Raw genomic sequence first — 16,198 nt, forward strand, 5'->3', positions numbered from 1 at the left:
TTCTTGGAGATTATTTGAAGGGGACCAAAACAGATTTTCTCATTCTTTTTCTTTCTTTCTTTTTTTGTTGTTATTCTTCACCCGAGGATATTTTTCCATTGGTTTTTAGAGAGAGAGGAAGAGAGAGGTTAAGACAGAGAGAGAAACATTGATGTGAAAGAAATACATTGGTTGGTTGCCTCTGATCAGGGTCCAGACCAGGGAGGAACCTGCAACCAAGGTACATGTGACTGGAATCGAACCCAGGACCCTTTGGTCCACAGGCTTATGCTCTATCCACTGAGCCAAACCAGATAGGACTCATTCTTTTTATTTTTTGTTAATTCTCCCATTTTTCCATTGATTTTTATTCTTTTTTTTATATAATATAGTGTTTTATTGATTTCAGAGAGGAAGGGAGAGGGAAATAGAAATATCAATGATGAGAGAGAATCATTGATCGGTTACCTCTGCATACCCCCTACAGGGGACTGAGCCTGCCACCCAGCTGTGCCCTTGACTGGAATCAAACCCGAGACCCTTCAGTCCGCAGGCTGCTGCTCTATCCACTGAGCCAAACCAGCTAGGGATCCATTGATTTTTACAGAGAGTGGGAAGACAAGAGGGAGAGATACATCTATTGTGAGAAAGACACGTTGGTTGCCTCCCGCACATGTCCTGATGAAGGCGGGGATCAAACCTGCAATCCATGAACATGCCCTTGACCAAGAATTGTGAACCTTTGACCCTTTGATGTCTTTTTTGTTGTTGTTTTTTTTAATTGAGGGTATAAAGTCAATAATCCAGAAAGGTCAAGTTGACTAGAATTCTCAAGAGAGAGCTGCATGGTAAATAGAAGGCTGAATACAAAGAAAGGGCTCTGGACATCTGCAGAGAACCCTTTGTGTCTTCAGCTGAGTACATAAAGCACATGCATGTGAGGAAATGACTCAAGGCTGGGAGAAAAAACAGTGGAAATTAATAGACAGTACAATCCTCAGAGATTATGTGGGGTCAGGAGTCATTCGTATTTTAAGTCAGAGTAGACAAAACTCATAATATACAAGGCATCAAATTTGTGTATGGTAGGGTCCCTAGGCCCTGATTACAGGTCAGGCCCAGGGACCCTACCCTACACAAATTTTATGCACCAGCCCTCTATCTACACTAATAAAAAAGAAAGATGCAAATTGACCGTACCTTCACGATGCCCACCAGCCAATCAGGAGTGAGTATACAAATTAGCCCAACAAATTTGGCATATTAATTTGCATATGCAGGCACTGAGTGCCCGGGGGGAGGGGCAGGCCGGGACACATGGGTCATTGCCATGGCAACAAGGCAGGCATTCCACACTGCTCCAGCAGCTCCGGGCCTCTGGGCATCATGGGAAGGTGGAAAGGTGGCTCCAGGCTGAAGCAAAAAGGCAGTTCCAGCTGGAGAAGAAGGCGGTGGCAACTGCCAGGGGAAGGAAGGCCCATTCTTGCACGAATCTTCATGCATCAAGCCTCTAGTAATTATATAAAATACTTTCACCTTGTTTGTAAATATTTTCAAGGCATATCATTTAAAGACAAAATAGCAACAATACATTTTGTGTTTATAGCATATGTAGAAGTAATATATATATGCCCACAACTTACTAAGGCAGGAAGAGGGAAAATAGAACTATATACCTGTAAGGTTCTTATTCTGTTTATATGAAGTGGTATAATGTTAATTGAAGGTATATTATAGTAAGTTAAAGATGTATTCTATACACTCTAAAGCAATCACCAAAAATAGAACAAAACAAAAATAAGAGATATGATTAGTAAGATAACAAAAGAGATAAAGGGAGTCATATGAAAATTCAGTAATCATGCTCAGTGCAAATGGTCTAAATATTTCAATTAAAAGGCAGAGGTTCATCGAAACCGGTTTGGCTCAGTGGATAGAGCATTGGCCTGCAGACTGAAAGGTCCCCGGGTTCGATTCCGGTCAAGGGCATATACCTTGGTTGCGGGCACGTCCCCAGTAGGGGGTGTGTAAGAGGCAGCTGATCAATGATTCTCTCTCATCAATGTTTCTAACTATCTCCCTTCCTCTCTGTACAATATCAATAAAATATATTAAATAAAAAAAAGAAAAGAAAAAGAAAAAGAAAAAAGAAGGTAGAGGTTGTAGGCTGTCTACAATATACTTTAGCCCTGGTTGAGTTAGCTCAGTGGATAGAGCATTGGCCTATGGACTGAAGGGTTCTGGATTGGATTCTGGTCAAGGGCACATACCTAAGTTGCTTGATCCCTGGGCCTGGTTGGGGCACATGTAGGAGACAGCCAATCAATATGTCTCTCTCATATTGATGTTTCTCTCAGTCTCTGCCCCTCCCTTCCATTCTCTCTTTAAAAAGTCAATAGAAAGAAAAAAGAATCCAAAAATGTGAAGATAGTGTAAGGAGCCTCTGGAACAATTTCAATGTAACCAAAATCCATAATTATGGGGGTCCCAGAAGAGGAGAGAGAGCAAGATATAGAAAACCTATTTGAAGCTGAAATCGGTTTGGCTCAGTGGATAGAGCATCAGCCTGCAGACTGAAAGGTCCCGGGTTCGATTCCAGTCAAGGGCATGTACCTTGGTTGCGGGCACATCCCCAGTAGGGGTGGTGCAATAGGCAGCTGATTGATGATTCTCTCTCATCGATGTTTCTAACTCTCTATCCCTCTTTCTTCCTCTCTGTAAAAAAAAATCAATAAAATATATTTTTTTAAAAATAAGAAAACCTATTTGAAGAAATAATGACAGAAAACTTCCCCTACCTGGTGAAAGAAATAGATTTACAAGTCTAGGAAGCACAGAGAATCCCTAACAAAAGGAATCCAAAGAAGACCACACCAAAGACACATCATAATTAAAATTCCAAGAGCAAAAGACTAAGAGAGATTATTAAAAGCAGCAAGAGAAAAACAGTAATTATCTCACGGGAGCACCAATATGATTGTCAGGTGATTCTCAACAGAAACTATGCAGGCCAGATGGGAGTGGCAAGAAATATTAAAAAGTGATGAATAGCAAGAACCTACAACCAAGATTACTTTATCAGCAAAGCTATCATTTAGAATTGAAGGTCAGATAAATTGCTTCACAGATAAGAAAAAGCTAAAGGAGTTCATCAACACCAAACCAGTATTATATGAAATACTGACAGGTATTCTTTAAGAAGAGGAAGAAGAAGAAAAAGGTAAAGATAAAAATTATGAAGAACAAATACATGTCTATCCACCAGTGAATCTAGCAGCACAATTTACAATAGCTAGGATTTGGAAACAGCCTAGGTGCCCATCAGCAGATGATTGGGTCCAAAAACCATGGTACATCTACACAATGGAATACTATGCTGCCATAAAAAAGAAGGAATTCTCATCATTTGCAGCAACCTGGATGGAATTGGAGAACATCATGCTGAGTGAAATAAGCCAGTCAATGAAAGAGAAACACCACATGACCTCACTCATTTATGGATAATAAAGAATATTATAAACTGATGAACCAAAAGACAGATATAAAGACAGTAAAGCAACAAGCAGACTGTCAAATTAAAGCGGGGAGGGTAGGGAGATCTGGGGGAGATAAGAGATCAACCGAAGGACTTGTATACATGCATATAAGTACAACCAATGGACACAAAACTCTGGGGAGGGAGGGTATGTACGGGGGGGAGGGCAATGTTAAAATATGTACACAGATAATAATTTAATAAAAAAAATAACTCTGATTTTATAACCTGAAAAGACATTATAAAATAGAAAAATTATAGACTAATTTTCTTCATGAATATAGATGTAAAAATTCGAAACAAAATCTTAGCACATTACATATATATAAAAGCCTAATGTGTGTTCCTGTGTGTTCCCTTGGGAGTTTGACCCACTAGGAGTTCGATCTCTCTCTATGATGTGTGCTGACCACTAGGGGGTGACGCAGAATTAAGGAAGGCCTTGCTGGCAGCTGGCAGCCAGGGAAGGGAGGCCCTGGCCAGCAGCTGCGAGGAACCCTACTTGTGCAGGAATTTCTCATGCACTGGGCCTCTAGTATCCTTATAAAAAGAAGAATGCATAATGACTAAATTGAGTTTATTCCAAAGATGTTAATTTACCATATCAATAAATAGAGCAAAAAGCAGGACTATCTCAACAGGCGCAGTGAAAGCATTTGATAATATTCACTATACATTCATGATTTTAAAAAAAAACCTTAGCAAACTTAGAATAGTAGAAAACTTCTTTGAGCTAATAAAATAATGACAAAAATCTCTGCAACAAACATCATACTTAATGGTGAAATGTTGAAAATTTTTCTTCTAAGTCTGGGAAGAAAACAAGAGCCACTCCTATTTAACGTTGTAGTGGAGATCCTAGTTGGTGAAATACAGCAAGAAAAAGAAATAAAATATGAATCAAAAGGGAAAAAACTTTTTATTCACAGATAATATAATTGTATACACAGAAAATCCAAAGCAACCTGCAGCTAAATTATTAGATTTAAGTGAGGTTCCTTGGTACAAGATTAATATGCAAATATGAATTGTTTTCTGCATACAAATAAGAAACACAAACTGAAATTTTAAAAAACATAGTTTATAAGAGCACACAAATATTAAATACCTTGGATTATATTTCATGAAGAATGTGTAAGATCTCAACACAGAAAATTATATAGCATTACTGTAAATTATTAAAGTTCTGAATAAACAGAGGATGTACTGTCATTATAGATTAGAAGAATCAGTTTTGTAAAGATATTGATTCTTGCCCAAATGATCTGTCGATTCAGTGTAATGCCAATAGAATCCCAACAGGTTTGTGGAAATTGATACAGTAATCCTAAAATGTATAAATTTTATTAAATGTGAAGGGCAAAAATAGCTGAATATTTGAAGAATAACAAATGGGAAAATTTACTGAACTTGATCAAATATTAAGATTTTAAAAACACAGCAAGTAAGGATGGTGATATTGAGAGATGCAAATCAAAATAACAATGCGGTACCATCTCACACCTGTCAGAATGGCCAACATCAACAAATCAACAAACAACAAGGGTTGGCAAAGTTGCGGAGAAAAAGGAACCCTTGTGCACTGCTGGTGGGAATGTAGACTGGTGCAATCACTGTGGAGAACAGTATGGAGCTTTCTCAAAAAACTGAAAATGGAACTCCCATTTGACCCAGTAATCCCACTCCTAGGAATATATCCCAAGAAACTAGAAACACCAATCAGAAAGGATATATGCACCCCTATGTTCATAGCAGCACAATTTACAATAGCTAGGATTTGGAAACAGCCTAGGTGCCCATCAGCAGATGATTGGATCCAAAAACTATGGTACATCTACACAATGGAATATTATGTTGCCATAAAAAAAAAGAAATTCTCATCATTTGCAGCAACCTGGATGGAATTGGAGAACATCATGTTGAGTGAAATAAGCCAGTCAATGAAAGAGAAACACCACATGACCTCACTTATTTATGGATGATAAAGAACATTATAAACTGAAGAACCAAAAGATAGATATAGAGACAGTAAAGCAACAAGCAGACTGTCAAATTACAGCCGGGAGGTTAGGGAGATCTGGGGGAGATAAGAGATCAACCGAAGGAATTGTATACATGCATATAAGTACAACCAATGGACACAAAACTCTGCGGAGGGAGGGCATGTATGGGAAGGGGGGGCAATGGTATATGTACCAAGATAATAATTTAATTAAAAATTAAAAAAAAAAAAGATGGTGATATTGGTGCAGGATAGAAAAATAAACGAGTGGAGCAGAACAGAGTTCCAACAGACCCATGCATATATAAACACTTGAGGTTTTTAAAATTTATGCATGCACCCCCACTTGGGCCAGAATTGAACCGGTGACCGTTTAATCCATGGGCGACACTCTATCCACTGAGCAAACAGGCTAGGACTGGACACTTGAATTTGGACAAGCATTTTCTTCTATATTTTTTTCTGAAGGTTTATGGATTTTTCCTTTACATGTTTTTATTTTGAAATAATGTTTGTTTGTGTATGGTGCCAGAAATGGAACAGTATTTGTTGTTTTCCATGTGGAGATAATCATTTGTTGAAAATATGATCCTTTTCCTGTTGAATTGCTTTAATACCTTTATCGAAAATCCTTGTAAAAATTAAAAATTCTGGATTATGTTTCATTGGTATATATCTTTCTTTCTTTTCCCCTCCCTCCCCCCTCTTTTTCCAGAGAGAAAGGGTGAGAGATAGAGAGAAGCATCAATGATGAGAGAATCATTGATTGGCTGCCTCCTACACACCCCACTCTGGGGGTTGAGCCTGAAACCCAGGCATGTTCCCTGAGTGGGAATTGAACCGTGACCTCCTGGTTCATCGGTAGATGTTCAAGCACTGAGCAGGGCAGTATATGTTTTTCTTTACACCAGTTCCACACTGCTGATTACAGTAGTTTTTTAATAAATCTTTTAATAAATCAAGTTAGTCCTCTAATTTTGTTCTTTTTCAAAGTTGTTTTGTTTGCATTTCCATACAAATTTCATAATCAGCTTGTCAGTTTCTATGAAAAAGCTAGCTAGAATTTTGATTGGGATTGAACTGACATCTTAACAGTGTTGAATCTCTTGATCCATGAGCATGGTCTATTTCTCCATTTACTTTGCTCTTTAACTTCTCTCAGAAATATTTTATTGTTTTCAGTGTATGTTTTGTTGTTGTTGTTGTGTTTTTTTGCACATTTTGTGTCAAGATTTTTTCCTAAGCATTTGAAGATTTTTATGTGATATTTTAAGATTTTCAATATCTGTTTATTTGTTGCTAGTACATATAAATCCAATTAATTTTTATATATTAACCATGTATTCTTCAACCTTCTCCATCAGATACAATCTCCACTGTAAACTATCCCCATTCCTCCTATCACGTATCATGTGCAGGTCTTTTAAAAATGTTTTATTGTTGACACTATTGCAAATATCCCCCATTTCATGTGCAGGTCTTTATCCTAGCATCTAGCTAATTGGCGTGGTGCCATTTGTTTATGTATCCGCCTCCCCCATCAGATTGGAAGTTCCTTGAAGCTGGGAGGGAACCTATTTGATATTTGTGTCCAGCTTAAGGTCTGGTACACAATAGGCATTGAGTGAGTGTCTATGAAGAAAGAATGGATGGGTGGGCATGGGTAGGTGGGTGGGTGGGTGTGGAGGGAGGGAGAGATGGTTGAGAAGGGAAAGATGGATGGATGAATGGATAGTTCGTTGTGCTTGTATTTATCATAGCAAGTGCTCATACAGAAACTAAACCAAACCAGCTACTTTTGTTTCTGAATCTACTGAACTTTCTGAATGCCACAGTGGTCTGCATACTGAATGTCACCAGTAGGAAACAACATTATGAAGTGCTTATAGTATTCTGGGCATTGGGCTAGGCTCCATGCAGGCACACACTCATGAAGCATGTCACTCACCGCATCTCTCCACCACGTTCATAAAACTCTAGCCACTCTGACCTCCCTGTTGTTTCTCAAATACACTACTAGTAAACATACTGTCTGTCAGGGATTTTGTACTTCCATTCTCCTATACCTGGAACACTCTCTCCTCAGATAACTGACTGGTTTGTTTTCTCACCTCCTTTAAGTCTCTGCTCAAATGTCACCTCCTCAGTAAAGCCTTCCCTGACCACCTTATCTCAAACTCTATTCTCTATCCCTCTTACCTTATTTTCTCCATTTAACATAGCAGGCTCACTGAAACTGTTTTGGCTCAGTGGATAGAGTGCCGGCCTGCCGACTGAAAGGTCCCAGGTTTGATTCTGGTCAAGGGCATGTAACTTGGTTGCGGGCACATCCCCAGTAGGGGGTGTGCAGGAGGCAGCTGGTTGATGTTTCTCTCTCATCGATGTTTCTAACTCTCAATCCCTCTCCCTTCCTCTCTGTAAAAAATTAATAAAATATATATTTAAAAAAAACAACATAGTAGGCTCATTCTCCAAAATCATGACATATTTCCTCCCATCCTCATTTTATTGTTTGCAGCATATTCTAGGAAAGTACCATGTTTGAATAATAATAATAACAACAACAACAACATCATATTTATTGAGCATTTACTATTGCAAAGCAGATTGCTAAATGCTGTATATAGATTAATTGACTTAATCCATATTCCACTCCTATGAGGTAGGTGCTATTTTTCTGAGAGGAGTTCAGGTCCTTGCTCACGTTTTCCTGATCTAGCCCAGCATCCCTCCCCTATGGTCCTGCTGCTATGACAAAGGACACTACAGTGGGACTGTGTGTGAGTCTGCCCAATTACCTGTGCTTTTCTTCTGTTTAGTTTTGCAGATGATGCTGACAAGCTTCTGCACATCCAGATAGAAGACTCCCTGGAAGCCATCATTTCCCCCTTTCTGCGCCACCTCTGTCACTTTATTGGTAAGGAGCATTCTCTAACAAGGCAGCAACTGACCTATGCCCAGGGGCACAGGGACGGTGGCACCTCGTCCACATGCGTATTCCTGATTGGGACTCTCAGTGCTCAGGAGAGAAAGGGCAGCACATGCCCAACCAGGTGTGGTCAACCCCAAGACAAGAGTGCTTCTCCAGGGCCATCAGCAATATGCGCAGCCATGCGTTTACCTCCGGGGCAGTAGGGCCAAATAAGAGCTCCAGAGTGGATGGAATACTCTGTATTGTGGCCTTGCCTGGACTGGTAGACCTGGCTTCACTGCCTCTGTTGGCCTGTCGTGAAATGAGGGTGTTGTCCCACCATAGGTGCCTATGTTCATGGAGACCTGCTCTTGTGACTCAGAGGTGACTTGTTCCTGCCCTTTTGTCTGGTTAACAAGATGAGGTGGAATGAAGGCTCCAGAGCTTCTGACTTCTCTGATTTTCATTGTTTATGCCCAGTGCCCCTCTGTCCTCTCACCACACACAGTAGTGCCAACAGTGGCTTACCTCATTGAAAGCCGATTTTTCAGTCATTCCCCAGGCTCAGGATTGCCTTAGTGGAGTAAGATACTTGGAGTGAGTGAGGTTAAGTCAGGTCAGAGGCCCCACCCCAGGACTACCTACTTGGCACCAACTCAGCCCCCAGCCTGAGTCGTTGCACAGGGGGGCAAAGGATGGTATTTTGGCTCAAACATCTCTTATTTTCACAGAATGTTGCAACTATCACTTAAATAGCAGCTGAGACAGTCTTGCCACATGTCCCAGGGGATGGCAGAGCTCTATGGCACATAGAGGCCCCCTCTCCAGCCCTGACTTACTGGGTGGCCCTGGGCCGGTCCTTAACTGCTTGGTGCCTCAGTTCCCTTATTCATGAGATGAGTCAGTTGGCCTTATTCATCTCTGAGTCCTGTTCCAGCAATGGAATGGTTATCTTCAGTTCTCGGGTTACCAAACCAGCCTAGGACGACAGCTTAGATTTCCTCACCATCCCTCATTGGGCGAGATTCACACAGACTCAGTGTCATTTTTAGGTATGCGCACAGCTGACATTTCCATGCCAGCACTGGGCTAAGCACAGCACAAACTTTATGAGGTAAGCAAAATACTGTCATCCCATTTTCCAGATGAGGAAACTGTAGCTAAGAGTAACATGCCCATACTCCACAATAGTGAATGGCAAAGCCAGGCTTCACACCAGCAGCACTGTCTCTGTCAGTACCATGTGTCCTTGGCGGAACAATCCTCTCATTCCCATCTAAGGAGACCTTCCTGGTCTGAAAGCCTGGAGAGCCAAGAAAATGCCTTTGCATGATAGTGCTGAATGCCCAGGTGTGATTCTCTTGAATTGCCAGTGAGGTCTGAGAATCCCATTTGCCAGGTGATGAAACAGTGGCCTAGAGATGGCATGTGACTTACCTAGGACATGGTGTACTTACTGGCTCTAAATCCACTCTTGGACCCACTGGGGCTAGTCATCTTACATCAACTCAGTTCCACAGGGAGGGGGCATCCCCCACAAACCTTCCTTCCTCTTGCAGATATCCACCTTGATCTTGGCTCTGTCATCCTGATATTCTCCACCTTGGGCATCAGTCGCAGCTGTGCGGCCATCTTGGCCTACCTCATGCACCGGAACGAGCAGACCTTAAAGGTATGCATTCCCTAACTATAGCCTTCTCCATGAGGTGGAGTCTGAGCTGCACCTGGGAGAAACAGTCGCTGGCACTGCCTCAGGAACCTGACTGGGGGATGAGATGGAGAAGGGGCGCTCCAAGTCCAGGGCTTACCTAGCACACCGTACTCAAGCGCAAGGACCCGACTGTCTGTGCTGAAGATCTGAGATTGGACACATGGGGCAGGCCCAGGGACTCAGACTGTGCAAGGCTGCAACTGGCAGTACTTGCCACATGTCCCCTACTGCCATTAGTCTGTCTATTAGGGTTTGTTCATGGTTCTTCAAGAGAGGTGCACTGTTGTTGCTGCTTGGAGTCATAGAATTGCAATGCTGGCAGGGCTTCAGCAGGTACCCCTCCAACAATTATTTTACCCTTCTGCTTGAGGGGAGCAGAGTCCAGAGAGGAGAAGGAAGTAGAGACCCATCACAACAAACCTCGTGGAAACTGAGGGCTCCGATTTCCAGGGCATCACTTTCCCACTACCCACTGCCCTGGGAGATCGCAGGCCCATCCCGAGGGGAGGGCGAGCCTAGTTTGGCACAGCTTGTGCTTGATTTCAGAGGTCATGGATAGGACCTGACAAGCTCCCACATTTGTCCAGGAGTGTGCTTGGAGGGACAAAGAATGACCGTGGTCAGAGCCCATTGCCAGTGGTTCTGGCTATTGACTCAGTGTACTCTTTGCAGGTGCAATTATAGGCCAGAAAGAGTCTTGGATATCCAGCAATTCCACTTCTGGGTATACACCCAAAAGAAGTGAAAGCAGGGACTCAAAGAGATGTTTGTACTGTACACCCATATTCATAGCAGCATTATTCACAATAGACAAAAGGTGGAAGCAAACCAAGAGTTTATTGACAGATGAATGGATAAATAAATTGTGGTCTATTCATATAATGGAATACTATTCAGCCTTAAAAGGGCAGAAAACTCTGACATGCTGCAACAATTGAGGACATTATCCTAAATGAAATAAGCCCATCATAGAAGACCAAATACTGTATGTTTCCACTAATATGAAATAGAGAAGTCAGATTCATAGGGCCAGAAAGTAGAATGGTAGATGTTGTTTAATAGGCATGGAGTTTTGGTTTAGAAAGAAGAAAAAGTAGCCGAAACTGGTTTGGCTCAGTGGATAGAGCGTCGGCCTGCAGACTGAAGGGTCCCAGGTTCGATTCCGGTCAAGGGCATGTACCTTGGTTGCAGGCACATCCCCAGTAGGGAGTGTGCAGGAGGCAGCTGATCGATGTTTCTAACTCTCTCTCTTCCTCCCTCTCTGAAAAAAAATCAATAAAATATATTTTTTTAAAAAAGAAAGATGAAAAAGTAGAGATATATGCACAATATAGTGACTGTACTTATTGCCATTGAATTGTATGTCTAAAAATTATTAAAATGGTAAATTTTATGTTATGTGTATTTTACAATTAAAAAAAGAAAAGTCTGAATGTAACATCTGAGAGCCTGGAGTGAGAGGCAAGATGCCTGCTCTCTCACCCCATCAAAGGTGAATTGTCGGGTGCACTCACACTGGGGTCACTGCCTGCTTGTGGATTATTTTGGTGTGTGCTGGAATGGGGAGATATTGCTAATATTCTGGGGAAGGAGGCCTGTGTGGTTGCGCCAGTAGAGATGCCTTTCCAGCCCTCTTCCCAGCAATGGGCTCTCTCCTGTGAGGGGCCATTTCTTCAATGCCCCTTTGAGCTGGTAGGGAGAAGGCAAAGAGCCGGTAGAAGGCAGACCAAGCTCACCTACCTGAAGGGGGCTCAGGCATTCTAGGACTTGAACTCCCTTGGAGTTTGAATGGGGCCAGTGTGTGAATTTCAGCAAGCCCTGCCCTGCTGTAGTCCCTGGTGTCTTCATTGTTCATAGGGAAGCTTGGACACAGAAGATCCTTGGAGCCTTCCAACTTTGACATTTATCCATTCATCTGTCAAAGCTGCTATGAATATGGCTGTACAGTACAAACATACGTCCTAACCCTGACAAGCAAATCACAGTCCTCTCTCTGACTATATCAAAAGCAGATGTTCCAGAGCCAGGTGGGGTGAAAGCAAAGAGAGGAGTCCCCTCACCCACTTGGCTCTTCTAAAGTTCTCCAGAAGTGAGGACCAGGCCCCACAGCAATGTGGCACATGCAGGCCTGTACCTGTTCTTTACTGCAGAGAGATGCTCAGCTCCAGCAATGAGGGTAAGGGATAGCTGGGCACAGTTGTTCTGGTCAGTGGGTAGATAGGCATTTGGGCACCTGAGACTCAGACAATTCTGGTCTCAGGAGACACTCTGGTGCTCCCTTCCTGGAGCAGCAATTTTCATCTCATCTGTAGGGAAGTCCTGTTATGGGACACTCTGCAGAGATGCCATCTAGATAACTCTTGGCCAGAAAAGCACAGCTCCTGGAACTATGGGCAGAAGCACTGTTGCTGTGACCTTGCTAAGTCCTCTCCAGACTCAGTGAGTCCTGTGTAGCCGTTAGCTTCTCCTGCTACCAATCAAGCACCCTGGGTCACTGACACAGGTGGACCTGAGCTCAGCTCTGCGGCTGCCTGGGATCTGGCAGGGACATACCTGCCTTCCGTTGTCTGTATGGTCTTGGGGATGGTCCTCAGTGCATTGGGGAAGCTGGGCTCTTGGCTGCGTCAGCTCAGCTGTGATAGAATCCACAGAACTGGCAAGAAGAATGTAGATCACTCTCCTGTAACCTACTGATTCCGGGGCTTAAAGTCCCAGCTCAGCTTCTCAGGGCACCAAGGACAAGAGTCAGAGTCAAGGAATGAGCTGGGAAGTTTCTAGCACCAGAGCCACTCCTGCCTATTCTAGGCTTTCAAAGCTTTGGGAGAAAGTTGTGTGGGACCCCAGAGCTAGTAAGCCTTTAAGAAAGCAATTTTCTTTTTCATTGAATTTTTACAGAGAGGAAGGGAGAGGGATAGAGAGTTAGAAACTATCGATGAGAGGGAAACAGATCAACTGCCTCCTGCAACACCCCCTACTGGGGATGTGTCCCTAACCAAGGTACATGCCCTTGACAGGAATCAAACCTGGGACCCTTCAGTCTGCAGGCTGATGCTCTGTCCACTGAGCCTAACCAGTTAGGGCAACAATTTCCTTTTGAATTGCTAGGAGTAGCTTTGTCCCTTAAGATCTTGAGAGAAAAACAAAAACCAACTCCTGAGGCATTGTAATAGCTTACATTGGCAGAGTCGTTCCATATAAAGGTTGTTTTAAGTATTTTATGTGTAATGAAAACACAGTGACTTCCACAGCCTGTTATTATCCCATTTTGCAGGAGGCATATAGAGGCTAGGTAACTTGCCTGAAGCTCTATAGCTATAAGTGGAAGAGCCAGATGGCTCAGATGGAGAATCTGGGCTGTTTTTTAAAAATCCTCCCTGAGGATATGTTTTTATTGATTTTTAGAGAGAAGAAGAAACAGACAGAGAGACAGAGAGAGAGAATTGATTGGCACACATCCCAACTGGGAATCAAATCTGAAACCTAGCTATGTGTCCTGACCCAGGATTGAACCTGCAACCTTTTTGTATATAAGCAATGCTCCACCCAACTGACTTCTGGACCAGGGCAAGAATCTGGGCTTTTAACCCCTAAAACCTTGCCGTCTAAAGAATGCAGCACTGCCAGCTCAGTGTAGCTTAGTCGTTGAGCATTGACCCATGAACCAAGAGGTCTCGGTTCAGTTTTTAGTCAGGGCACATGCCTGGTTGTGGGCTCAAGCCCCAGTAGGGGGTGTGCAGGAGGCAGCAGATTGATGATTCTCATCATGATTCCTGTCTCTGTATTCAGAAGTAGAGATGCAGAGGGGCTTGCCAGCTCTGACTCCTCTGCTCTAATGCCATGGTTGGCAAACTGTGGCTTGCGAGCCACATGTGGCTCTTTGGTCCCTTGAGTGTGGGTCTTCCACAAAATACCACGGCCTGGGCGAGTCTATTTTGAAGAAATGGCGTTAGAAGAAGTTTAAGTTAAAAAAAATTAGGCTCTCGCCAAAACCGGTTTGGCTCAGTGGATAGAGCGTCGGCTTGGGGACTGAAGGGTCCCAGGTTCGATTCCGGTCAAGGGCATGTACCTTGGTTGCGGGCATATTCCCAGTAGGGGGTGTGCAAGAGGCAGCTGATCGATGACTCTCTCTCATTGATGTTTCTAACTCTGTATCTCTCTCCCTTCCTCTCTGTACAAAAATCAATAAAATATATATTAAAAAAAAGAAAAAGAAAAAGAAAAAATGACAACTTTCTTTAAAAAAAAAAAAATTTGGCTCTCAAATTTCAATCGTTATACTGTTGATATTTGGCTCTGTTGACTGAGTTTGCCGAACACTGCCCTAATGTACTAACCCTTGTTAGTTGTGTCCAGCCCTTAAGCCATGTTGCTAGCCCCTGGGCAAATGCCTCCTGTCCCTCCAGAGCTGGCTGTGATCTAAGTGGGAGGAGCCCAGGTCCAATTCTGAAGTCTTTCTCTCCTTATGTTCACAGAAGTCCTGGGAATACGTCAAGAAGTGCAAAAACAACGTGCGTCCAAACCGGGCTTTAGTGGCTGAGCTATCAGAGTGGGAGACGATTGTTCTCGGAGGCCTGGTCACAGATACCACAGTTGCATTCTCCTGATCTCTGTGGCCCAGCTATGGGTCCTGAAGAACTGTGCTTGGGAGCTTCTTGTGGGTAGTGGGCTGGAATGTGTAACCGGGTTGGTGTGGAAAAGGCCTTTGCTACCTGGAGCCTCTTGTCAGCTTCCCGCATTGATTCTTCCCAAGCTCCTTGTTCATGCTACATAGCAGTTACTCTGCTCAAACTCAGCAAGCACCCTGATTGATCCCCCTGTCATCCTGGGCCACCGCCATAAGCCCCCGTCATCCTGGACCAACCCCACTGCACTCCAGAGCAGCCCCAAGTGCCCCCCATGACTTGGACCCTTTGAAGGCTGCCTGGGGGCAACTCTAGGGGTTCCCTCTGCCAGTGGTAGATGATAGGGGTATCACAATACCCACCCATGGGCACAGATTCCCCAGTCCTAAAGATGCAAGCCCAAACTCCGCAACTGAGAGGCTCCTGGCATAAGGGTACACTTTTGTCTCATCTCCAGTCCCAGCGTGCCCCACCACTCCAACACTTGTACCAATTTCCTCCTACCTGTGTTCACAAAGAAGAGATTCCTAGTCCTCATCTTCCACACCCAGACTTCTATAAATTCCTCAGGTCATAAAAGGAGTTTTCTTCAGAATGCCCTTCTGAGCACTGGTAGCACCCAAAGAACAAGCCTGGAGTCAGGACAGGGCACAGACAAGGGGACTGATGAGGAATTTAGGATGTCCACCATTGTTCATTCAGCAAATGTTCCCTGCCACCTGGGCAGGCCCGGGGACATAGAGGTGAATGCCATCTCACCTCTGCAGAAGGTTGGAGGTCCCACCTACCCCCAGCAAGCCTAAGCCCTCGAGTGGGGTAAGGGCTTTTCTGGCCACGCAGGCTTTCGTCAGGTTCTTAGCTGGAACACATCCTGGGATGGCTGCAGTGATGCCTCTGTCGTTAGGAACCATGTGGTAGGCAGGGCAGAGCCTTTGGGAAGTTTTTGGAGGGACATGGTGGGGATTGGCCTTGTTTTAGGAAGGGCAGTCTGTAGCTGTGTGAAGGGACAGTGGCGGTGAGCCTGGAGGCAGAGAGACAGGAGGCCGCTGTAAACATCCAAGCGAGGTAAGAGGTTCAGAATTCCCTCCTCGCTGAGGCGCAACTTTCCAAGAACGAAAGCCTTTGAAGCAGGTAGCACCTCTGTGGGCTTTGGATTACTTCCAGCATGACGGGCCGGGGCACTGCTGGCTACACCACGCGGTTGGCACAACTAGTGGAGACCAGCGGGGACAGCCGCAGCCCCAGACCTAGTCCAGGTCGGAGTCGCTGGGAAAACGGCTCCGGGAGCACTTGGCTCCGCCCAGGCCCCGCCCCAGACCGGGATTGGCTCAGGGAGGGGCGGGGCCAGCGCGTTCGGGACGCCAGGCCCTGTTCCCATTGGTGGGAGCCGCGGCCCGAGCCCGGAAGCGGACGGGGGCGGAGGCGGCGGACGCGGAGG

General features: G+C 44.1%; 1 protein-coding gene across 3 annotated transcripts in view; it reads left to right on the forward strand.

Moving 5' to 3' along the window:
- STYXL1 (serine/threonine/tyrosine interacting like 1) overlaps nucleotides 1-16,017 on the forward strand; it is a 53,033-nt gene extending 37,016 nt beyond the window's left edge. For all 3 annotated transcript variants that reach the window (XM_084881568.1, XM_084881569.1, XM_084881567.1), the window contains 3 exons: nucleotides 8,336-8,433; nucleotides 9,987-10,099; nucleotides 14,611-16,017. In XM_084881568.1, coding sequence (XP_084737694.1) covers nucleotides 8,336-8,433; nucleotides 9,987-10,099; nucleotides 14,611-14,742 — 343 coding nt within the window. In that variant the 3' untranslated portion in view covers nucleotides 14,743-16,017. The remainder of the gene's footprint in view (nucleotides 1-8,335; nucleotides 8,434-9,986; nucleotides 10,100-14,610) is intronic.
- The last annotated feature ends 181 nt before the right edge of the window (nucleotides 16,018-16,198 follow it).

The sequence above is a fragment of the Pipistrellus hanaki genome (assembly GCF_964339955.1).
Source record: "Pipistrellus hanaki genome assembly, chromosome: 4".
Lineage (NCBI taxonomy): Eukaryota > Metazoa > Chordata > Mammalia > Chiroptera > Vespertilionidae > Pipistrellus > Pipistrellus hanaki.